We start from the raw sequence: 26,550 nt of genomic DNA on the forward strand, positions 1-26,550 counted from the left end.
CTATATGTGCTCCTAATTGTCCATTTTTCAAACATAATTAGCAAGATTTAGAAGATTTGGCCCCGTCTAACATTATATAACATGTTTGGCCCCCTTTATATTGAGTTTCTGGCTCCGCCACTGATGATGCTGGAAAGTTAAATTGTTATTATTTTTCTTTTTTTCTTCTTCTTTTGGTTTGGACACTGCCCACAAGAAGTGTTTGGTTCTAATAGAATTCCTAAGGGGTACCAGAAAACCAGAGCTTTATGAATCATGTGAAGGATGCCACTGTTTCCTTTTTCTTTCTCTCTTCTTTTGGTTAAATGTGAGGTAACTGGACCTGAACCACTCATATTCATTTGTGGAATTTGGCGCACAAGTCTCATGAAGAAACTCCCTGAGCACCTTAATCCTTATGAAGCTGTTGTACTTACCGAAAAAGGCTTTCGCCCCGCTTTATATATAAAGCAAACCGCCCAAGCCAAACATCCAACATAGGTCCACAACACACACACACACACACACACACTAGGAGTCCACGAGAACACAGAGTACAATCTGGGTTAATGCTGAGGGCACAGCTCAACAAGCCCTGAAAACATAAAAAACACAAGGCACAGAAGTGCCGGATCGCAAGGCGCGGAACACATCCAGCATCTCAGGGAGAAGGCGCAAGCCTAGTCGGGCTCCGGGGGTGGGGGCGGGAGAGGAGGCGCCACTCGGAAGGCCATCGCGCGGAGGTCGGCGAGGAGGGTGTCGATGGCGTCCCGGTCCCGGGGCCGGCTAAGCGGCCGCCAAAGCTGCAAGTAACCACACAATTTGAAGATTGCGTCAGTCGCACGTCGAAGAGGCGTTTTTTGGATGACAAGCTTGTTGCGAATGGTCTAGAGAGTCCAGGAAAGGACCCCACACGCAGCCACCTAATGTGGCGGTGACGGGGGGCGGAGGCTTGGATTTCCGCCAGCAGGTCCTGGAAGTTGGTGTTGCACCAACGACCACTGACCGTCTCGCGGAAGCAAGCCCACAGGAATTGGGCCGAGACGCACGAGAAGAAGATGTGGTTGGCATCCTCAACCGTGCCACATAATGGACATCCCATCACCCGGGCCATTGCGCTTCAGGACCTCAACCCCAGAGGGTAGGTGGCCCCGGATCTACTGCCACAAGAAGATCCGGATCTTCAACAGCAAGCGGATGTCCCAGATCAGGCTAAGGCTCAGGGGCCTGAGAAGGAGCAATGGCCGGATAAAGGGACTTCGTGGAGAACCGTCCCGAAGGCTCCAGACGCCATGACACGGAGTCAGGCGCGCCATCCAGATCCAAAGGCTGGAGGGCGATGGCCTGGAGGAGAGCGTCCCAAGCGGCAACCTCGAGAGGACCGAAGGGGCGACGGAAGACGAGCCGCCCTAAGTCAAAAGGGCCGACTCGACGGAGACCCGAGGGTCAACCGCAATGGAGAATAGCTCCGGGAAACGGGCGGCCCGGGGGGGGGGGGGGAGTCCCCCAGCCACCGGTCAAACCAGAACAGCGTCGCGGACCCAGAACCCACCTCAATGGAGGTACCAATACGGAGAACAGGAAGGAGCTGCCGAGCTGGATCACAGCCTGCCAAAACTGGGATCCACCGGAGCGCTGACAGAAGGCAAAAGGCTGTCCGCGGAGGTATTTATTGCGGATGATGGTAAGCCAAAGCCCCCCTTCCCCATTGGCAATCCGCCAAAGCCAACGCGCCAGGAGAGCGATGTTCATCCGCCTGGAGGATAGGATCCCAAGGCCACCCTGGTCTTTGGGTTTGCTGATGTCAGGCCAGCTCACCATGTGATATTTCTGCTTATCCCCCTCGCCAGCCCAGAAGAACCGGGAAGCTGTTGTACTTAGGAAAGGTTGTTGTTGTAAAGACAATTTAAATTCAACGAACTTGCTAATATCCCTTTATAGAAGACCTTGAATGGATGATTAATGAAGAATGTGTCCTGTCAACCTGTCAAAACTCCAAACTAGTTTGCTGCTGGCTATGAGGCTTATTTGCGACACGTGTCACTGCCTCTCAAGCAACTTCCACCAGAGTTCAGTCAAACCAATAAAATTGTGTAAATCAGTAGCTGCAAGCCTGTGATTGTTGGCAGCTGTCATTTTTTTTAAAACAATTTCCGAGCGGCTTTGAGTCCATCAGTGCTTCATGAAATATGTTATTCCTTTAATTAAATGTGTGCGATGATCCTAATAAGCCGTGTCATATTTTTATTAAGCTTATGTTTGATGCTTTATCCATTCTCTTATTGCCCTTTGGTCAGTTATGTAAAAAGGCAAGTACTAAGTAAACTATTAATTTGTTTTCCAGGTGGCATGGGTTACTAAAACAGGAAATTCTGAGCTGGAAGCTCCTATTGCAATCCGTCCCACGAGTGAGACGGTCATGTATCCATACTTCGCTAAATGGATAAGAAGCCATCGTAACTTACCTTTGAGATGCAACCAGTGGTGCAGCGTTGTTCGATGGGAGTGTAGCAATCCAATTCCTTTAATAAGGTAGCTCATCTGTTTCTTTGAATCATAGAATAGCTCTCTAGCAAATACTTTGTTGCCAACTCTGCTCGAATGTCAACATTCCGATTTGTGCCCTAACATTTTGAACGAAAGGACCAAAGGAAGATTGGTAAATAGACTCGTGCAACTTGGACTTTCAGGGAATTGTTGCAGCCCGGTTACTCTATAATTCCAACCTTATATGGTATCTACAACCACCAATCATACCGTTGTGCTACAATAGCAATCTGATGCTCACTAACTCAAGAACTATGACAATTTTTAAAAAAATCTTCAATATAGTGAAATAAAGCAAATTCCATGCACCTTGTGTTTCTGCAAAGGCACATGATGATGGCTGCATCCATTCAGCCTTTTTTACCCACATAAAATTCTCTCGTCAACTGCCTGAATTAAACATTCTGCAACTGTTCTTCTCAGGAGCCGCGAATTTCTTTGGCAAGAAGGGCATACAGTTTTTGCAACTAAAGAGGAGTCAGATGAAGAGGTATTAACTACTTATTTATGCACTATTTTAATACTGGTTTGTTATGAACTAGAGCTGGTTCACTGGGTTAGTTTTAACCCAATATGAATTACGAAGGGAACAAATGGCTGGTCTGAACTAGAGCTGGTTCACTGGGTTGGTTTAGCGTATGAAGCTATAAGATATGAAACGTCTATTATGGATAAAAGAGTTTATCACTGTTTCGTAAATTACATCACTGGAAAGTTGAAACTCATAACATGATTCTTTCATATCTCAAATACAAATAATCTTATTTTAAGTAATTTTTCCCAATAACTAGTTGCTCAAGTCCTCATATCAAAGGCAGACTCGAATGAATGCAATACTGCAGTGTTCATTATAAGGTTTGTTTGGTAAAATGATTCTATGCCAACCTACATGGGGAATTTTAATGTTCACAATTTTATCAGGTTCTCCATATATTGGAACTCTACCGAAGGATATATGAAGAATTTTTAGCAGTTCCAGTGTCCAAAGGGAGGAAAAGTGAGATGGAAAAATTCGCTGGTGGACTTTATACAACTAGTGTTGAGGTATTGACATGAGAACTTTGCTACATCTAGCTTTCTTAAAGCTGCCCTAGTAATAAGGCAAGCGGTTTCTTTATTTTCAGGCCTTCATTCCAAACACTGGCCGTGGTATACAAGCTGCAACTTCAAATTGTCTTGGTCAAAACTTTGCAAAGATGTTTGAAATCTTTTTCGAGGGTGAGAATGATCCCACTCAAAAAAAGAAGAATAAGAAAGATAAAAGGTCCTTGGTGTGGCAGAATTCTTGGGCGTACACCACCCGCTCGGTAATTCTTATTTTCCTACTTGATATGGGTTTCCTTTTCTTTTCTCTGTTTAACTTTTCTTCTGAATGCTGAAGTGTTGGAAATGACAATGATGCTTCCATATTATACAGATTATTGTACTTGCCTGATTAGACATCTCGCTGGTTGATGTAAATTATTTGATTAACTTATAAGTTCACTTTGTAAGAACAGCAGGTGGCAAAATAGGTACATGGCATTTATGACATACATGGTGTTGATTCTATACATAAATAGCTACTTTATTTCAAAAGTATTCTGTTAGCACTGCCAAAGCATTTGCATATCAATAAAAAGGAACTGGTAAGGTGGGGAATGCTGGTGTACATCTGGGTGTATTTTTCAAGACAAAAAACGTTTTTGATATTGCCACAGTTCTGCATAATTCTTTGTACCGGTAACTAATATAGTTAGTGTTCTCTTTTGTTTTCCCATCAAATCGAGAATTAGCACTAGCTTTTGGTGCTAATGCAAAGGGCTGTCCATAACCATCTGTGGTAATTTTGTGAATATCATGGGGTGTTTGTATATTGTAGGAAAATGTATTACATTGTACAATTATTTTGTGTCTGAAATATCCCGTCTGAAGTGTTCCCACCTAAATTATGTTCGCATATCTGATATGCAGCAGTTATGATCTTGCAGATTGGGGTGATGGTGATGACCCATGGGGATGACAAGGGCTTAGTGCTACCACCAAGGGTGGCACCTATCCAGGTCATCGTTATTCCTGATCCATTATTAGAGGATGCGGACACGGCTGCTATTAAAGGAGTGTGTGGGACGATTGTATACACTCTAAACCAAGCTGGGATTCGTGCAGACTTGGATGCTCGTGAGAACCACGCTCCTGAATGGAAATATTCTCACTGGGCAATGAAAGGTGTTCCCCTAAGAATCGAGATAGATGTGAAAGATCTGGCAAACAAGCAGGTTTAAGCACAACCTTCTGAAAGATCTGAAAGGATTTGTCAGCATTCGGTTTTTTACAGAGTTAACAAGGATTTACTTCTCATCTTGTCGCGTTTAACTTGTCATCTTCATGAACATTTATTCTGCGGGTAATTTAAGCACAGCCTTCTGTCTTTTCAGGTGCGCGTCGTCCGCCGAGACAATGGTGCAAAGGTTGATATTCCTTCGACCGATTTGGTTGAGCATGTAAAGGTGTTGCTGGATGGGATTCAAGATAGCTTGTTTGAAACAGCCAAGCAGAAGAGAGACGCTTGCATTGAAGTCGTCCACACTTGGGACGAATTCACAGCAGCTTTGAATGACAAGAAGCTGATCTTGGCTCCATGGTGCGAGGAAGAGGTAGCTGAAGGCCTTCTCCACATATATTATATTCTGCATCGTTGTAAATAGGCTTTCCGCTCAGCATGTTTGTCATTGAGTTTCTTGCCTTTGGTGCAGGAGGTTGAGAAGGACGTGAGAGCTCGGACCGAAGGCGATCTCGGCTCTGCCAAAACATTGTGTGCTCCATTCGATCAACCAGATCTTCCAGAAGGTATGGTATCGGATTTCCTAATATTTCAGTACATGTGGACTACGTTTTAGGTTTTTGTTTTGCTGATGCTCGTGGCTCTGATCATCTGCGTGAGGTATTTTGCGCTGAAATTTCAGGAACTGTGTGCTTTGCTTCTGGAAAGCCCGCCAAGACCTGGTCGTTTTGGGGCCGCAGCTATTGATTGAATCTTCTCCGTGTGTGCCATGGTAGATGATACCGCCTGCCATGCTGGGATTTTTTCGCCATTCCTTGCCATTTGGGGAGCCCATTGATTTTGAATAGACCTGCAACCTTGGAGTTCCCGCACCCGCACACGCACACACGCACACATATTTAGCATGCGGTGTTGCTTATTACTAGAGGTTAACGTGCGCTTCGCCACGCCGTCCTTCACCCATGGGATTAACTCTTTTTTCTATGTTGGCTTGGGTTTAAATTATGTTATGTTCTTTCGTTCATATATTGTGTTTGCCTGCTACTGAAGACAATATTTTTCTGAGATAAAAGTGAAGTTGTTAGGTGCATGGTTGTGGAGTCCTTCCATGTTTCGGCCTCGGTGTCAGCAGATGGTGGTTGTATGAGCCCCTTGAGAGCTCTCATTCCACGCTGAAATAATGGAATTATTTTTTAAGGGAATTAGTGTTATAAGGCTCACATGGGCCAACACATGAATCATGGAATGGTTGGATTTTTAAAAATATTGCAAATCTAAAATATGAATTTTTATAAAACGAATGGGAATTTAAAATTTGTGGATTTCAAATAATGTACATGAGTTTGAAAAAATGAAAATTTAAATAATGTACATGTTCATGAACTTTAAAAATATTCACTAATTAAAAAATGTTCATGAATTAAAAAAATTGTGATTTTTTAAAAAAAGTTCAAAGTCTTTCAAAAAACATGTTTTTAAACGTATTCATGAATTAGCATGTGAAAACTAAAAAAATATAAAGAGAAGAACAAAGGGAAAAGAAGATAAAACAAAGAAACCAAAAAAATATAGGAAATAGCCAAAGAAAAACTATTAAAATCATTGAAAAACACAAAAAAAAAGTGAGAGAACAAAAAAACAGGCAATGTTTTCTCAAAATGGAAAAAGGTCGCCTAGGTCCCCATTGTTGAACTGTAGATGGGCCTTGGCCATATAAGACAATAATTCGTGGTTAATCTCTAAGACCCATCTAGGTGCATGATAAGTGGTGTGAAGTTCAGTACCACTTCCCAACTTGAGGAGAGTTGAGGCCCCTTTATATGGGTTGCTTTACCACTTACCATTTGGAGCTTGAGAAGAGGAGTGGTACACATGCACTCCTCCTTCGCCGCCGCCCACCTTGCGTCATGCGTGTGTATCGTGTTTCGTGAATGATTCAAGCCGAGCTCAGACCTATGCTTGTGCTATACTTTTGATGGTCATGAATGGTTAATTAATTAACGAGTCGTTAACGGATGTGACTCAATCATGGGACTAAGCCCAGGCCCACGACTCCCTACTCGACAACGTATATGAAAGTGCTAGTTATCGACTAGAGGGGGGTGAATAGGCGATTTTTATCAAAGTCTTCAAAACGTGGAAGTTTCGAAGACGAACAATAGAAATAACCTAATTGATATGCAGCGGAAGATAAACTACAACAAGCAAGCCATAGTCAAGTATGCAATAGCGTTAACGTACGCAGACTAATAGCAGCTAGGTAGTAGGATCAGGATGGAAGATAGTATGAAGCCAATCAACAATAGTAGTCAAGCAATGAAGTCAATCAGATAAGACAGATAAGCAATGACTTCACGAAGACAAACTCAAAGTAAAGGAGGGAAGAGATAGAACCAGTTGCTTGTTGAAGACACAGGATTTGTTGGACCAGTTCCAGTTGCTGTGACAACTGTACGTCTGGTTAGGGAGGCTGAGATTCAACTCAGAAGACTGTGTCTTCACCTTATTCCCCTTGAGCTAAGGACACTTAGTCCTCGCCCAATCACTCTGGTAAGTCTTCAAGGTAGACTTCCGAACCTTCACAGACTTCGTTCACCCGGCAATCCACAATGACTCTTGGATGCTCAGAACGCGACGCCTAACCGGTTGGAGGATTCACAATCCTCAAGTGTAATAAGTCTTCAGGTCACACAGACAGAAAGACTTCAGTGATGCCTAATACTCTTTGGCTCTGGGTGTTTGGGCTTTGTCCTCGCAAGGATTTTTCTCTCTCAAATGCTTCGAGGTGGGTTGCTCTCAAACGACAAAAGCCGTATACTAACTCTGAGCAGCCACCAATTTATGGTGTAGGGGGTGGGCTATTTATAGCCACTAGGCAACCCGACCTGATTTGTCCAAAATGACCCTGGGTCACTAAGGAACTGACACGTGTTCCAACGGTTAGATTTCAAACACACGCGACAACTTTACTTGGGCTACAAGCAAAGCTGACTCATCCAGCTCTGGATAAGGTTTGCTCTCATTGTCTTCGCTCGAAGACATAGGATTTGAGTTGAGCATCACTTCAGTCACTCTGACTTAGTTCACTTGGACCCCACTTAACAGTACGGTGGTTCCTATGACTCAACAAAGAAGAAAGGGAAGCAACGAATCCACACAGTCTTCGCGCTCCATAGTCTTCACGCAATGTCTTCTCATGTCATAGTCTTCAATATGAATATCTTCTCATACCACCATTGTCTTCAATGTCTTCATACATTTTTAGGGGTCATCTTCGGTAGGTAAACCGAATCAACGAGGGACACTACCTGCGTTATCCTGCAATTCTCACAAACGCATTAGTCCCTCAACCAACTTTGTCGTCAATACTCCAAAACCAACTAGGGTGGCACTAGATGCACTTACAATCTCCCCCTTTTTGGTGATTGATGACAAACTGGTTGAAGTTTTCAACGGGGATAAATACGTGAAATTGTAAGGATAGGAAGTTGCAAGGGCTCCCCCTGAAGATGTGCATGTAAGTAATTTGCTTTTGGAATGCAAATGCACATGGCAGGTTGTACTTGTGGAGATCCACTTCAACTTATGAAGATAATTCATCATGCATGAACTGATATAGCAAGTAGAATGACATGCATAATGAAAAATGGACGTCTGCAGAATGATCTAAGTGTGGAGGTTATCATAGCACATGCGGAATTTATCATCGCATCACAGTAAAGCAAATAAGTAGTAGATGACCATCAAGTTTAGGTGTTACAACTCAGAGAACCAAATGTTTCAAAAGGCAAGAGTTGTAAGCACGCAGCAAAATATAATGCAACCGCCCATATGAACCCGCTTGAAGACTATCAACTCATACGCTTCTCCCCCTTTTGTCAGTAAGGACCAAAAAGGTTTGAAGACATAGAGCATCTACTCGTCAACATGAGTAGGTGAAGCAGCAGGGTTATCGTCGTTGGGTGGCGGTGCGGATGAACTTGGTGCAGTGTCGATGCGCGTAGTAGTAGGAGGTGGTGAAGTAGCATCATCTTCATCATCGATCACTCTGGCATTTACCATTGTCGCGGAGGAAGAATATTCGGAGTCTTCAAGAGATGGAGTACGACGCAGGACAGCAGTCCGTGGAGGAGTGGAGTCAAAATGGAATCTTTCATTGAAGCCATCGTCTTGAAGATCAGCTTCAGCACTGAGCAGGGTCAAACTCTTCCATGATCGCCGACAAGTTTCATGAGCAACAAAGGCATTCTTGGTGGCAAGGTTGCGAATGCGATTGACATCCACCAAGAGGCTTTGCATCTGTCTCTTGAGCCAGAAATGATGCTTATCCTGTTTCTGATGAAGGGCCACAAGAAGTTCTCGGTCATTGAGAACGCGAGAACGCTTCCGAGGCCTTTGTGCAATGGTGCTTTCAGTGGCTTCAGTGGGTGCTCGATGAGGCAGACGAGTGTCTCTAGCCAATAGATAGATTCGTGGCGCTGCTTGAACACGTTCAATAGGCTGAGTGAAGCTTTGGTGCTCAGCATTCTGAAGACAAAGAGGCCTCTTGGTAGGGTCAGAGTATATAGCTTCAACTGACATATCAACCTTGTTGGGGAACGTTGCAGAAAATTAAAAAATTTCCTACGGTTTCACCAAGATCCATCTATGAGTTCATCTAAGCAACGAGTCATGGGAGAGAGATTGCATCTACATACCACTTGTAGATCGCGTGCGGAAGCGTTCAAGGGAACGGCGATGATGGAGTCGTACTCGCCGTGATTCAAATCACCGATGACCAAGTGCTGAACGGACAACACCTCCACGTTCAACACACGTACGGTACGGACGATGTCTCCTCCTTCTTGATCCAGCAAGGGGGAAGGAGAGGTTGAGGAAGAAGGCTCCAGCAGTAGCACGACGGCGTGATGATGGTGGAGAGGCAGTACTCCGACAGGGCTTCGCCAAGCGCTCAACGGAGGAGGAGAGGTGTTGGGGAGGGGAGGGGCTGCGCCTTGGATCAGGTATTCAGCCCTCCCCTCGCCCCTCTATTTATAGGGGAAGGGGGAAGGGGGCCGGGCCCCTCTAGATGAGATCTAGGGGGGGGGGGCGGCCAGGGAGGGGGCTTGCCCCCCAAGCAAAGGGGGTGCGCCCCCCTTAGGGTTCCCCCCCAACCCTAGGCGCATGGGCCCAAGGGGGAGGGGGCGCCCAGCCCTCCAGGGGCTGGTTCCCTGCCCCACGCGGCCCATGTGGCCCACCAAGAGGGGTGGCCCCTCCCGGTGGACCCCCGGAACCCCTCCGGTGGCCCCGGTACAATACCGATATGCCCCCGAAACTTTCCGGTGTCCGCATGACAACTTCCCATATATAAATATTTACCTCCGGACCCTTCCGGAACTCCTCGTGACGTCCGGGATCTCATCCGGGACTCCGAACAACATTCGGTAATCACATACACGTCTTCCTAATAACCCTAGCGTCACCGAACCTTAAGTGTGTAGACCCTACGGGTTCGGGAGACACGCAGACATGACCGAGACGGCTCTCCGGTCAATAACCAACAGCGGGATCTGGATACCCATGTTGGATCCCACATGCTCCTCGATGATGTCATCGGATGAACCACGATGTCGAGGATTCAAGCAACCCCGTATACTATTCCCTTTGTCAGTCGGTATGTTACTTGCCCGAGATTCGATCGTTGGTATCCCAATACCTCGTTCAATCTCGTTACCGGCAAGTAACTTTACTCATACCGTAATGCATGATCCCGTGACCAGACACTTGGTCACTTTGAGCTCATTATGATGATGCACTACCGAGTGGGCCCAGTGATACCTCTCCGTTATCCGGAGTGACAAATCCCAGTCTCGATCCGTGTCAACTCAACAGACACTTTCGGAGATACCTGCAGTGCACCTTTATAGTCACCCAGTTACGTTGTGACGTTTGGTACACCCAAAGCACTCCTACGGTATCCGGGAGTTACACAATCTCATGGTCTAAGGAAGAGATACTTGACATTGGAAAAGCTCTAGCAAAACGAACTACACGATCTTGTGCTATGCTTAGGATTGGGTCTTGTCCATCACATCATTCTCCTAATGATGTGATCCCGTTGTCAACGACATCTAATGTCCATAGTCAGGAAACCATGACTATCTGTTGACCAACGAGCTAGTCAACTAGAGGCTCACTAGGGACGTATTGTGGTCTATGTATTCACACGTGTATTACGATTTCCGGATAATACAATTATAGCATGAATAAAAGACAATTATCATGAACAAGGAAATATAATAATAATGCTTTTATTATTACCTCTAGGGCATATTTCCAACAGTCTCCCACTTGCACTAGAGTCAATAATCTAGTTACATTGTGATGAATCGAACACCCATAGAGTTCTGGTGTTGATCATGTTTTGCTCGCGAGAGAGGTTTAGTCAACGGATCTGCGACATTTAGATCCGTATGTACTTTGCAAATATCTATGTCTCCATCTTGAACATTTTCACGGATGGAGTTGAAGCGAAGCTTGATGTGCCTGGTCTTCTTGTGAAACCTGGGCTCCTTGGCAATGGCAATAGCTCTAGTGTTGTCACAGAAGAGTTTGATCGGCCCCGACGCATTGGGTATGACTCCTAGGTCGGTGATGAACTCCTTCACCCAAATTGCTTCATGCGCTACCTCCGAGGCTGCCATGTACTCCGCTTCACATGTAGATCCCCCCACGATGCTCTGCTTGCAGCTGCACCAGCTTACTGTTCCACCATTCAACATATACACGTATCCGGTTTGTGACTTAGAGTCATCCAGATTTGTGCCGAAGCTAGCGTCGACGTAACCCTTTACGATGAGCTCTTCATCACCTCCATAAATGAGAAACATGTCCTTTGTCCTTTTCAGGTACTTCAGGATATTCTTGACCGATGTCCAGTGTTCCTTGCTGGGATTACTTTGGTACCTACCTACCAAACTTACGGCAAGGTTTACATCAGGTCTGGTACACAGCATGGCATACATAATAGATCCTATGGCTGAGGCATAGGGGATGACGCTCATCTCTTCTTTATCTTTTGCCGTGGTCGGGCATTGAGCCGAGCTCAATCTCACACCTTGCAGTACAGGCAAGAACCCTTTCTTGGACTGATCCATTTTGAACTTCTTCAAAATCTTATCAAGGTATGTGCTTTGTGAAAGACCTATGAGGCGTCTCGATCTATCCCTATAGATCTTGATGCCCAATATATATGCAGCTTCTCCAAGGTCCTTCATTGAAAAACACTTATTCAAGTAGGCCTTAATGCTGTCCAAGAATTCTATATCATTTCCCATCAAAAGTATGTCATCTACATATAATATGAGAAATGCTACAGAGCTCCCACTCACTTTCTTGTAAACGCAGGCTTCTCCATAAGTCTGCATAAACCCAAACGCTTTGATCATCTCATCAAAGCGAATGTTCCAACTCCGAGATGCTTGCACCAGCCCATAAATGGATCGCTGGAGCTTGCATACTTTGTTAGCATTCTTAGGATCGACAAAACCCTCCGGCTGCATCATATACAGTTCTTCCTTAAGATGCCCGTTAAGGAATGCCGTTTTGACGTCCATCTGCCATATCTCATAATCATAGTATGCGGCAATTGCTAACATGATTCGGACGGACTTAAGCTTCGCTACGGGAGAGAAAGTATCATCGTAGTCAATCCCTTGAACTTGCCGATAACCCTTAGCGACAAGTCGAGCTTTATAGATGGTGACATCACCATCCGCGTCCGTCTTCTTCTTAAAGATCCATTTGTTTTCTATCGCTCGCCGATCATCGGGCAAGTCAGTCAAAGTCCATACTTTGTTTTCATACATGGATTCTATCTCGGATTTCATGGCTTCTAGCCATTTGTTGGAATCTGGGCCCGCCATCGCTTCTTCATAGTTGGAAGGTTCACCGTTGTCTAACAACATGATTTCCAGGACATGGTTGCCATACCACTCTGGTGTGGAACGTGTCCTTGTGGACCTACGAAGTTCAGTAGCAACTTGATCAGAAGTACCTTGATCATCATCATTAATTTCCTCTCCAGTCGGTGTAGGAACCACAGGAACATTTTCCTGAGCTGCACTACTTTCTGGTTCAAGAGGTAGTACTTCATCGAGTTCTACTTTCCTCCCACTTACTCCTTTCGAGAGAAACTCTTTTTCCAGAAAGGATCCGTTCTTGGCAACAAAGATCTTGCCTTCGGATCTTAAGTAGAAGGTATACCCAATGGTTTCCTTAGGGTATCCTATGAAGACACATTTTTCCGACTTGGGTTCAAGCTTTTCAGGTTGAAGTTTCTTGACATAAGCATCGCATCCCCAAACTTTTAGAAACGATAGCTTAGGTTTCTTCCCAAACCATAATTCATATGGTGTCGTCTCAACGGATTTAGACGGTGCCCTATTTAAAGTGAATGTAGCTGTCTCTAGAGCGTATCCCCAAAATGATAGTGGTAAATCGGTAAGAGACATCATAGATCGCACCATATCCAATAGAGTGCGATTACGACATTCGGACACACCGTTACGCTGAGGTGTTCTAGGCGGCGTAAGTTGTGAAACGATTCCACATTTTCTTAAGTGTGTACCAAATTCGTGACTTAAATATTCTCCTCCACGATCCGATCGTAAGAATTTTATCTTTCGGTCGCGTTGATTCTCTACTTCATTCTGAAATTCCTTGAACTTTTCAAAGGTCTCAGACTTATGTTTCATCAAGTAGACATACCCATATCTACTGAAGTCATCAGTGAGAGTGAGAACATAATGATATCCTCCGCTAGCCTCAACGCTCATTGGACCACACACATCAGTATGTATGATTTCCAATAAGTTGGTTGCTCGTTCCATTGTTCCAGAGAACGGGGTCTTGGTCATTTTGCCCATGAGGCATGGTTCGCATGTGTCAAATGATTCATAATCGAGAGACTCTAAAAGTCCATCAGCATGGAGCTTCTTCATGCGCTTGACACCAATGTGACCAAGGCGGTAGTGCCACAAGTATGTGGGACTATCGTTATCAACTTTACATCTTTTGGTATTCACGCTATGAATGTGTGTAACATTACGTTCGAGATTCATTAAGAATAAACCATTGACCATCGGGGCATGACCATAAAACATATGTCTCATATAAATAGAACAACCATTATTCTCAGATTTAAATGAGTAGCCATCTCGTATCAAACGAGATCCAGATACAATGTTCATGCTCAAACTTGGCACTAAATAACAATTATTGAGGTTCATAACTAATCCCGTGGGTAAATGTAGAGGTAGCGTGCCGACGGCGATCACATCTACCTTGGAACCATTCCCGACGCGCATCGTCACCTTGTCCTTTGCCAGTCTCCGCTTATTCCGCAGCTCCTGCTGTGAGTTACAAATGTGAGCAACGGCACCGGTATCAAATACCCAGGAGTTACTACGAGTACTGGTAAGGTACACATCAATTACATGTATATCAAATATACCTTTAGTGTTGCCGGCCTTCTTGTCCGCTAAGTATTTGGGGCAGTTCCGCTTCCAGTGACCCTTCCCCTTGCAATAAAAGCACTCAGTCTCAGGCTTGGGTCCATTCTTTGATTTCTTCCCGGCAACTGGCTTACCGGGCGCGGCAACATCTTTGCCGTCCTTCTTGAAGTTCTTATTACCCTTGCCCTTCTTGAACTTAGTGGTCTTATGACCATCAACACTTGATGTTCTTTCTTGATTTCAACCTCTGCTGACTTCAGCATTGAGAATACTTCAGGAATGGTCTTTACCATCCCCTGCATATTGTAGTTCAACACAAAGCTCTTGTAGCTCGGTGGGAGCGACTGAAGGATTTTGGCAATGACCGCCTCTTCCGGGAGATTGATCTCCAACTGGGATAGGCGGTTGTGCAACCCAGACATTTTGAGTATGTGCTCACTGACAGAACTGTTTTCCTCCATCTTACAACTCTAGAACTTGTCGGAGACTTCATATCTCTCGACCCGGGCATGAGCTTGGAAAACCATTTTCAGCTCCTCGAACATCTCATATGCTCCGTGCTTCTCAAAACGCTTTTGGAGCCCCGGTTCTAAGCTGTAAAGCATGCCGCACTGAACGAGGGAGTAATCATCAGCGCGTGATTGTCAAGTGTTCATAACGTCTTGGTTCTCTGGGATGGGTGCTTCACCTAGCGGTGCATCTAGGACATAATCTTTCTTGGCTGCTATGAGGATGATCCTCAGGTTCCGGACCCAGTCCAAGTAGTTGCTGCCATCATCTTTCAGCTTGGTTTTCTCTAGGAACGCGTTGAAGTTCATGTTGACATGAGCGTTGGCCATTTGATCTACAAGACATATTTTGCAAAAGTTTTAGACTAAGTTCATGATAATTAAGTTCATCTAGTCAAATTATTTAATGAACTCCCACTCAGATTAGACATCCCTTTAGTCATCTAAGTGTTACACGATCCGAGTCGACTAGGCCGTGTCCGATCATCACGTGAGACGGACTAGTCATCATCGGTGAACATCTCCATGTTGATCGTATCTTCCATACGACTCATGTTCGACCTTTCGGTCTCTGTGTTCCGAGGCCATGTCTGTACATGCTAGGCTCGTCAAGTTAACCCTAAGTGTTCTGCATGTGTAAATCTGTCTTACACCCGTTGTATGTGAACGTAAGGATCTATCACACCCGATCATCACGTGGTGCTTCGAAACGACGAACTTTAGCAACGGTGCACAGTTAGGGGGAACACTTTCTTGAAATTATTATAAGGGATCATCTTATTTACTACCGTTGTTCTAAGTAAACAAGATGCATAAACATAATAAACATCACATGCAATTATATAATAGTGACATGATATGGCCAATATCATATAGCTCCTTCGATCTCCATCTTCGGGGCTCCATGATCATCTTCGTCACCGGCATGACACCATGATCTCCATCATCATGATCTCCATCATTGTGTCTTCATGAAGTTGTCACGCCAATCGACTACTTCTACTTCTATGGCTAACGCGTTTAGCAATAAAGTAAAGTAATTTACATGGTGTTCTTCAATGACACGCGGGTCATACAAAAAATAAAGACAACTCCTATGGCTCCTGCCGGTTGTCATACTCATCGACATGCAAGTCGTGATTCCTATTACAAGAACATGATCTCATACATCACAATATATCATTCATCATTCATCACAACTTCTGGCCATATCACATCACATGACAATTGCTGCAAAAACAAGTTAGACGTCCTCTAATTGTTGTTGCATCTTTTACGTGGCTGCAATTGGGTTCTAGCAAGAATGTTTTCTTACCTACGAATAACCACAACGTGATTTTGTCAACTTCTATTTACCCTTCATAAGGACCCTTTTCATCTAATCCACTCCAACTAAAGTAGGAGAGACAGACACCCGCTAGCCACCTTATGAAACTAGTGCATGTCAGTCGGTGAAACCTGTCTCACGTAAGCGTACGTGTAAGGTCGGTCCGGGCCGCTTCATCCCACAATGCCGCTGAAGCAAGAAAAGACTAGTAGCGGCAAGCAAGTTGACAAGATCTACGCCCACAACAAAATTGTGTTCTACTCGTGCAATAGAGAACTACGCATAGACCTAGCTCATGATGCCACTGTTGGGGAACGTTGCAGAAAATTAAAATTTTTCCTACGGTTTCACCAAGATCCATCTATGAGTTCATCTAAGCAACGAGTCATGGGAGAGAGATTGCATCTACATACCACTTGTAGATCGCGTGCGGAAGCGTTCAAGGGAACGGTGATGATGGAGTCGTACTCGCCGTGATTCAAATCACCGATGACCAAGTGCTGAACGGACAACACCTCCGCGTTCAACACACGTACGGTACGGACGATGTCTCCTCCTTCTTGATCCAGCAAGGGGGAAGGAGAGGTTGAGGAAGAAGGCTCCAGCAGCAGCACGACGGCGTGATGATGGTGGAGAGGCAGTACTCCGACAGGGCTTCGCCAAGCGCTCAACAGAGGAGGAGAGGTGTTGGGGAGGGGAGGGGCTGCGCCTTGGATCAGGTATTCAGCCCTCCCCTCGCCCCTCTATTTATAGGGGAAGGGGGAAGGGGGCCGGGCCCCTCTAGATGAGATCTAGAGGGGGGCAGCGGCCAGGGAGGGGGCTTGCCCCCCAAGCAAAGGGGGTTCGCCCCCCTTAGGGTTCCCCCCCCAACCCTGGGCGCATGGGCCCAAGGGGGGGGGGGGCGCCCAGCCCTCCAGGGGCTGGTTCCCTGCCCCACGCGGCCCATGTGGCCCACCAAGAGGGGTGGCCCCTCCCGGTGGACCCCCGGAACCCCTCCGGTGGCCCCGGTACAATACCGATATGCCCCCGAAACTTTCCGGTGTCCACATGACAACTTTCCATATATAAATCTTTACCTCCGGACCCTTCCGGAACTCCTCGTGACATCCGGGATCTCATCCGGGACTCCGAACAACATTTGGTAATCACATACAAGTCTTCCTAATAACCCTAGCGTCACCGAACCTTAAGTGTGTAGACCCTACGGGTTCGGGAGACATGCAGACATGACCGAGACGGCTCTCCGGTCAATAACCAACAGCGGGATCTGGATACCCATGTTGGCTCCCACATGCTCCTCGATGATGTCATCGGATGAACCACGATGTCGAGGATTCAAGCAACCCCGTATACTATTCCCTTTGTCAGTCGGTATGTTACTTGCCCGAGATTCGATCGTTGGTATCCCAATACCTCGTTCAATCTCGTTACCGGCAAGTCACTTTACTCGTACCGTAATGCATGATCCCGTGACCAGACACTTGGTCACTTTGAGCTCATTATGATGATGCACTACCGAGTGGGCCTAGTGATACCTCTCCGTTATCCGGAGTGACAAATCCCAGTCTCGATCCGTGTCAACTCAACAGACACTTTCGGAGATACCTGCAGTGCACCTTTATAGTCACCCAGTTACGTTGTGACGTTTGGTACACCCAAAGCACTCCTACGGTATCCGGGAGTTACACAATCTCATGGTCTAAGGAAGAGATACTTGACATTGGAAAAGCTCTAGCAAAACGAACTACACGATCTTGTGCTATGCTTAGGATTGGGTCTTGTCCATCACATCATTCTCCTAATGATGTGATCCCGTTGTCAACGACATCTAATGTCCATAGTCAGGAAACCATGACTATCTGTTGACCAACGAGCTAGTCAACTAGAGGCTCACTAGGGACATATTGTGGTCTATGTATTCACACGTGTATTACGATTTCCGGATAATACAATTATAGCATGAATAAAAGACAATTATCATGAACAAGGAAATATAATAATAATGCTTTTATTATTGCCTATAGGGCATATTTCCAACAAACCTCTGGCAGAAAGATCATATGATTGCGAGTAGAGGGCTGATAGTTGACAGATGAGTGTCTCTTGATGAGGCGCATGACCCATGGAGCATAAAACTTCAGACCAAATAGGTCAGAGCCGGAAGCAGCAAGTTGCCTGATGAAGAACTCTTGAGTGTTGAAGCTGATGCCATTGATAATATAGAAGACCAAAGTCTTGATAGCTCCTTCAAGCTTGGTCACTGATGAATGTCCTTTGACAGGCCATAGAGTTCGCCTGATGATATGATATATGGTGCGAGGTAGATACTCAAGGTCTTCAACAAAGAAATCTGTTGGATATTCAGCGTCAGATGGCAAGGGCTTCATCATGCTCAACATCTGGCTCATATTGGGTTCTGGCTTATGGAAGATACTCTCTACTGCATTGCGGTGTAGCTGACAGTCAGGTTCATATAGTTCTCCAGGAGTGGCTAGCCCTGTAAGCTCGATGATATCCATAGCTTTGGCTTCATGATGAACATTTCCAGTCATCCACTCGAGAACCCATGTCTTGATGTCTCTGTAGTAGCCGTGAATGTGTAGAGTAGCATAGAATTGAAGCAATAGCTCTTCATTCCAATGTTCTTTGTCTGTCACAAAATGGAGCAGACCAGCATCACGAAAGCAATCAAGTGCTTCTTCTAAGCACGGCAGTCCAGCAATGGCTTCTGTATCAAGGCGCATATGAGGGAAAATGCGCCCTTGATCATATAGTACGCATGAGTAATAGCTTCTCTGCTGATAGCTCCAGAACCGGTCTGATGATATCCTTGGCTTGGAGTAGGGATTCTTGGCGCTGTTAAAGAAGGTACTGTGGCTTTTGAAGCCATTGGCATTGAAGGACCCTGGTGAGTTTGCAGTACCTGGAAACCTTGGCAACCTAGGCTTTGGCTTCTGGACCTGAGGCCTATGCTCAATATGATAGTCAAATTAAGGTCCTGAGGCAGTAGGCGGAGGCTCCAGAATGGGCCATCGGACATTGGTAAGCTGACCATGACTATATGCTTGCTCAATTGTGTGAGGCCTTGGTGGCAGAACAGGAGCAGGGGCAACAGTTGAGGCGTCAGGCTGCACAATAGGTGCTTCGGGAGCGATTGTCTCATTGGCTTCAGGTGCAGCAGCCTCAGTTGTTTAAGGTTCAGTGGCCACACTTGCTTCAGGCACACTAGTTGGTGCGAGCTCCACATTAGCGTCAGCCATGACTACGTCATTGGCTTCATTTGCGTTGGCGGTGGCAGTCTCAACATTGTCAACCTCCTCTTGACGAACAGGAGGGTCGGGCACAGGCACGTTCACATCAGGAACTGCTTCTTCTTCAATTGCTGGGGGAGTAGGGACACGCACATCTTCTTGATTTTCTTCGGCTGATGCAGCCGGAATGTCTTCAGCAGTATGTGCTTCAGACTCGGAGACATTCACAGTTGGAGCAGGTTTAGAAAATACTTGACGTGGAACAGGTGAACGTTGCACTTCTCCTTCTGGAACGCTCGACAGAGGGACTTGAGGCCTTTGTCCTTTGCGAAGCCTGTGAAATGCTGGCAACGCCTTGGGAGATGGAGTTGGCTGGGCCTGAAAGTCTTCATCCTCTTCTTGCACGGGGGTGTAGCTTGTTGTTGTTGTTGGGGAGTACTGGGGGAGTCTTGTAGTTGTGGGTGATCAGCCCATGATGCATCCTGAGCAATTGGCGTCAGTGGACGACCAATGCTGATGAGTTCGCTGTTTGTATGAACAAGCGATGATACCACATCATGTTCGATCTGAGGAAGAACTTCATCATCTTCAACATTGTCATGATGACCAATGTCTTCAGCAGCGGTGGGTTCAGCTGCTGGAATATCTTTAGCTTTATGAGCCTCTGAGGGAGCAGGCTCATGAACTATCATCTGTCTTTCTTGATTTTCAGACGCATGTCGAACCACTGAGATGGGTTCAACAACCAGAGGCTCTGTGGGAGCAGCCCAATTTTTCTTGGTCTTGCGCTTCTTCTTGGAGGGAGCAGCATCAGAGGCTTCAGTATTCTTCCTTTTTCTGGCTTCAGCCTCGGCAACCCTCGTCTTCTTCTGTTCACAAGTGGTTGTGGTGACCTTTGGCTCCGAGCCAGTCATGCTGCTTGGGAAGATAATGCGAGGAGCTTCTTGGCTTGAAGGTGCAGGTTGGTCAGCAGGGAGCTTCTTCTTTTTCTTTGCAGCCATCCTGGGGTCAATGCCAGGACGACCAAGTGACTTTCGCTTCTCTGCCTCATTGTAGGCAAGCAGACACTTATCAGCCAAATTCTTCATACACTCTCGAGAGCGTTGAGCTTCTTGGCGCTTTTTGAGAAAGGCTTCTTTGAGATCATGCAGCATGATCTTGCAGTTTTTGACATCTTGCACACTGAGCTTCGCAACGTGCTTCTTGAACTGAGCCTTTTCATAATCAATTTTGTTCTTCAGCTCAACAATGCGCTGAGCAAGAGCTAGCTCAGAAGCAACGGCGCCATTAAAGGTGACACTTAGGCCAATGGGAAGCTGCAGATCATCAAAGCTGAGGTTGGGGGTGTCGAACCACTCATCAATGAAGCTATGAATGATTGCCACATCAAAGAGAGGCAAGTTGTTGAAGATTTATGCTTCTTCCTTGCTCTTGATCAATTGCTCAAGGGCATCATCTGCAAGATCTTCATCACTGGATAGATCAATGGGATCTTCACGCAGAATGGTGGCAGGAGTCAAGGCTTGATCAGTATGCCTGACAAGTTGTTTTTTCTTCTCCGTCTTCTTGGAGATACGGGATTGATCTTCAGACTGCACACTGGCTTCAGGAGGAGCAGTGGCCAGAGGCTTCGCGCGTAAAGCTTTTGGAGATGCAGATTTAGAAGCATTTAGCTTCTTTTGCTTCTGTGGCTTCGAAGGAGGAGCTGGGGCTTCATTAGTGTCAGCATCCTTATCTGAATGATCTACCTTGGCACCTTGGACCAAGATGTAAGTGATGAGGCCATCAAGGTTGGAGAAGGGGCCAATAACATTTGGTTTTGCATCACGAGAGCCGTCAGCACGAGGAGGAGAGGGACCAGGGTTGAAGTCTAATCCCCATGACTTCTTGTTTTCCTTTGCCGAAGCCTTAGCAAACTGGAGGTTGCGCTTGAAGAGATTGTCATCGCGACACCAGAGCAATGATGTTGGGTCGGCTTCTTCAGGCTGTGGTCCACGGACCATGCAAGGATAGAATTCTTGCGCAATGGCTTCAGCTTTGTTCTTGGGGGGAAGGCCTCGATAGAGAATATCACCCCAAGGGCTCTTGATAGCATTTTTCTCTGCGTACTCCTGGGTGACGAACTTGTACTTGTACCACTGTTCAGCCCAATAGCGTCGAATCCATTGGATTCGAGTCTTGCGCTGATTGTAATCTTCTTCAGGATCTGTTTTATACATTTCTGCCAGATCTTCAGGCAGATCCTTTGAAGTTCCCCCACGACGCTGTCTGCCACCCTTCCTGACAGATTTCTCCGTAGCCATGAACTTCAAACTGAACGGTTTCAATATGTTCAAAGGCTTTAAAGGCTTTCGCTTGCTGGTCAGACAGGAACTGGCTTCAGGAGAATTGATATGATGCTGTAAGTATTATGCAAACGAATGCAGACTATGAGAACCAAGGGATTCTCCCACGGACATGTACCTGTGACAGCATTAGAGATGCGAGGGAAGGGGAAGAGGTCATATACATTCTCAGAAGATTTTGAAGATAAATCAGTTTGAAGACATTGACCTCATGATGCAAAGACATTCACTTATATGTGGTGAGTTGGTTCCAGATTTTTACCAATCCGTGAATAAGTACAAGTGAGGAATCAAACTAGATAGGAAATCTAAGTGAATAGACTAGGCATTATGAGATGCAGACAGAATAGATCTAACATTGAGTAGGTAGAAACCACTTTCGGTAAGTAGGATGAATCTATGAAGATCAAAAAGGTGGTAAAAATAGAGTTATAATTACCACATGACGAACTGCTAGATGGGAAGAATAGGAGACCGAGCAGTTCAGCCCACCGTGCCCTAACTTGGAGCCGGAGGACACCTACGGCAACGGCGGAGAGGATGATGTCCGCGGTCGGCGTGAGGACGGCGTCGGAGAAGTCGCGGCAGCTAAGCGCTTCGTTGCCGGCGTCGTCGAGAGCTAGCAGTGGCGCTAGGGTTTTGACGAGGTGGAGAGGTGGAAGAAGGTTTTCTTGACCGCAGGGGACACGTATTTATAAGTAGGTGTGCGGCATAGCGCAATTACGCAGGTGCCCCTGTCTGTTCACATCCGTGGGACACGTGGCAAGCATGCAACATACATAGAGTTGTTCCACGATCCCACGCCCGCCGAGTTTGTCGGATGAATCATTTAAATAGGACTTGATGTTTGTCTCTGTGTCTTTTGCTGACTAGGACACAGAGAAGACATTCGACAGTTTCAATAGAATGCATATGATTTGGACAGATAGAGTTTGAGATAGAAAGCATAGAGAGGTTAGGGTCCGATCACATTCACTTAGTTCAAAAGATCCAATCTTGAAGACATAGCTATACGTGAATGCTGCAGAGGACAGAACACTAGTATATATATATGCAATCAAATCATCACAGCGCAGAAAATCATGAAGATAAATAGAAACTGAAGACAAACCAAATGCGCAGTCTTTGCAAAAGTAACGCCATGAGTGAAACACTTCAAACAGAGAAATTTGGTGGTGGCGTTACCCACCGTATAGGAAGTATTAGACCCAGACACAGCGCACAATTATCGTGGCGCTCCGAAGTCAAATTCCATGTTAATGTATTCACACTCGGAGTGTAAATCTTCATTGATTGAAGATAGACATTACTTCGTGTGTTGCACATCTAAGTCATCAACATGCATAAGTGTTAGCATGTGTGCCTGATCACAGGACATTAGAGGATTCCAAGATATTTAGCTCACACCGTAACTTGCAAAACCTTTTCTCATCCAAGGGCTTTGTGAAGATATCTGCCAGTTGCTCTTCAGTGTTGACGTGCATGATATCTATATCTTTCTTCATAACATGATCTCTGAGAAAGTGATGACGTATTTCAATGTGCTTTGTCTTCGAGTGCTGGACTGGATTGTTAGCTATCTTGATGGCACTTTCGTTGTCACAGAAGAGAGGTACTTGGTTCAGGTTGATGCCATAATCCTTGAGAGTTTGCTTCATCCATAGAAGCTGAGCACAACAGGATCCAGCAACAATGTATTCAGATTCAGCAGTTGAGAGTGATACACAGTTCTGCTTCTTTGAAGACCAACAGACAAGTGATCGAACAAGAAAATGACATGTGCCTGATGTAGACTTGCGATCCACCTTGTCACCAGCATAATCAGCATCTGAGAATCCAACCAAATCAAATTTTGAGCCCTTGGGATACCATAATCCAAGTGTTGGGGTGTAAGCCAAATATCGAAGAATTCGCTTCACAGCTAAGTGATGTGATTCCTTTGGTGCCGCTTGGAATCGAGCACACATGCAAACACTAAGCATAATATCTGGCCTAGATGCACATAAATAAAGCAAAGAACCAATCATGGAGCGGTATACCTTTTGATCAAACTCTTTACCATTGTCGTCGGGACCAAGATGGTGTTTGGCTGGCATTGGCGTCGTGTAGCCTTTGCAGTCTTCCATTCCAAACTTCTTCAGATAATCTTTGAGGTATTTTTCTTGAGATATGAAGATCCCATTTCGTTGCTGACGAATTTGAAGACCAAGGAAGAACTTCAGCTCACCCATCATGGACATTTGATATTGCTCTTGCATCATGTACCCAAACTCATCACTATACTTCTGGTTGGTGCAGCCGAAGATAATATCATCCACATATATTTGGCACACAAACAGTTCGCCATCATATGTCTTCGTGAAGAGTGTGGGATCGAGGGATCCTGGTTTGAAGCCTTTGCTCTTCAGGAAGTCTTTGATTGTATCATACAGGCACGAGGAGCTTGTTTGAGGCCATACAGTGCTTTGTTTAGCTTGTACACCATATCAGGATGTTTTGGATCTTCAAAGCCAGGTGGTTGTGCAACATATACTTCTTCAATCTTGCCATTGAGAAATGCACTTTTCACATCCATTTGATATAGCAAGATGTTGTGATGATTAGCATAGGCTAGCAGTATGCGAATAGCTTCAAGTCTAGCAACAGGAGCAAATGTTTCATCGAAGTCAATTCCTTCAACTTGAGTATATCCTTGAGCCACAAGACGTGCTTTGTTTCTGACGACTTGACCATGCTCATCTTGTTTGTTCCGATATATCCATTTTGTGCCAATTATGTTATGCTTGCGAGGGTCAGGGCGCTTGACCAGTTCCCAAACATTATTCATCTTGAACTGTTGAAGTTCTTCTTGCATGGCTTGAATCCATTCAGGTTCCATAAAGGCTTCAGCAACTTTCTTGGGTTCAGATATTGATACAAATGAAAAATGCCCACAGAAATTTGCTAACTGTGTTGCTCTTGATCGAGTAAGAGGACCAGGTGCGTTGATGCTATCAATTATCTTCTCAATTTGTACTTCATTTGCAACACGAGGATGAACTAGACGAAGACCTTGCTCATGCTGATCATTATCATCATTGGAAGTATTGTCTTCGGTCTGAGCATTGTCTTCAGGTTGGTTTGGTGCAGAAATGATAAGTTCCTCTTCAGGCTGTGCTTCAGAGGGCATGATCTCACCAGTTCCCATCAGCTTGATAGATTCACTGGAAGGAGCTTCATCAAGTGTGTTTGGCAGGAGCTCTCATTGTGAACCATTGGTTTCATCAAATCGCACATCCATTGTTTCAACGATTTTGTAGTGGAAGAGGTTGAAGACTCTGTAAGAGTGCGAATCCTTTCCATAGCCAAGCATGAAGCCTTCATGATCTTTGGGTTCTAATTTTGACTTGTGATGGGGATCCTTGATCCAGCACCTAGCACCAAAGACTCTGAAGTAGCTGACATTTGGCTTCTTGCCAGTAAGGAGCTCATAGGATGTTTTGCCCAGAAGCTTGTGGATGTAAACACGGTTGATGATGTGACATGCAGTATCAATTGCTTCAGGCCAGAATTTTCTTGGTGTCTTGTATTCGTCAAGCATTGTTCGAGCCATCTCAATGAGGGTTCTGTTCTTGCGCTCAACAATGCCATTTTGCTGAGGTGTGTAAGGAGCAGAAAATTCATGAGTGATTCCCATTGTATCCAGATAAAGATCAAGGCCGGTGTTCTTGAATTCAGTGCCGTTATCACTTCTGATATGCTTGATCTTGACGCCATAATTGTTCATTACTCGATTGGCGAATCGTCTGAAGACATCTTGTACTTCAGTTTTGTAGAGAATTATGTGCACCCATGTATATCTTGAGTAGTCATCAACAATGACGAAGCCATAGAGACACGCCGTTGTTGTGAGGGTGGAGTAGTGAGTAGGTCCAAATAAGTCCATGTGTAGCAGCTCGAAGGGTTGAGATGTTGTCATGATTGTCTTCGATGGATGCTTGGCCCTTGTCATCTTCCCAGCTTCGCAAGCACCACACAAATGATCTTTCTTGAACTTGACACTTTCGATGCCTATGACATGCTTCTTCTTGATGAGAGTGTGCAAGTTCCTCATGCCAATGTGCCCTAGCCTTTGATGCCAGAGCCAGCATTCTGAAGCTTTTGCAAGAAGACATACGCCAAGTTGTGCACCTGCTGAGAAATCTACCATGTATAGATCACCTTTCCTATACCCTTTAAAGACTAGATACTTGTCAGATTCCATTAGTACAAGACAATGATATTTTCCAAATATCACAATCATGTTTAAGTCACAAAGCATTGAGACAGACATTAAGTTGAATCCAAGGGATTCAACAAGCATCACTTTATCCATGTGTTGATCCTTTGAGATTGCAACTCTACCTAGACCCAATACCTTGCCTTTACCAGTGTCAGCAAATGTGATTTGACTCTTGTCGGATGGACGTAAGGTTGAGTCCATGAGAAGACTTCGATCACTAGTCATATGATTAGTGCATCCGCTATCAATAATCCATGCTTAAGCTTTTGGTGACATGCCCTACAGTGCAGTTAGGAGGATAGGCTTCACAAGGTATGTTGTGAAGCATAAGCATTTGATGCAAATGTGGATTATCACAGCATAGATGAAAGTTAGCACACAGTATGACAGGTAAGCGATTCATATGTGGAATACATAGTGAGTCATTTTATCATGCGTCCCTTTGTGTTTTAGGTCCCCAGCAATAATATCGGACGCCTTTGATTGCTGGCTGGAGACCACATTCTGCAAAAGAGAGTTAATTCTTCTTCACCACCCACATTTTCAGGGGCGGCTTAGAAGCAATGAGTCTAAG

At 45.3% G+C, this 26,550-nt stretch overlaps 1 protein-coding gene across 1 annotated transcript in view; it reads left to right on the plus strand.

Annotated features, from left to right (window-relative positions):
• Positions 1–5,813, plus strand: part of LOC119340619 (proline--tRNA ligase, cytoplasmic-like) — a 7,964-nt gene extending 2,151 nt beyond the window's left edge. The window contains exons 4-11 of the mRNA XM_037612538.1: positions 2,324–2,511; positions 2,950–3,016; positions 3,448–3,570; positions 3,651–3,833; positions 4,497–4,784; positions 4,944–5,162; positions 5,262–5,355; positions 5,472–5,813. Of these exons, the coding sequence (XP_037468435.1) occupies positions 2,324–2,511; positions 2,950–3,016; positions 3,448–3,570; positions 3,651–3,833; positions 4,497–4,784; positions 4,944–5,162; positions 5,262–5,355; positions 5,472–5,536 (1,227 nt within the window). The 3' untranslated portion in view covers positions 5,537–5,813. The remainder of the gene's footprint in view (positions 1–2,323; positions 2,512–2,949; positions 3,017–3,447; positions 3,571–3,650; positions 3,834–4,496; positions 4,785–4,943; positions 5,163–5,261; positions 5,356–5,471) is intronic.
• Positions 5,814–26,550: the final 20,737 nt, after the last annotated feature.

Source organism: Triticum dicoccoides, chromosome 7B, assembly GCF_002162155.2.
Source record: "Triticum dicoccoides isolate Atlit2015 ecotype Zavitan chromosome 7B, WEW_v2.0, whole genome shotgun sequence".
NCBI classification, from domain to species: Eukaryota; Viridiplantae; Streptophyta; class Magnoliopsida; order Poales; family Poaceae; genus Triticum; species Triticum dicoccoides.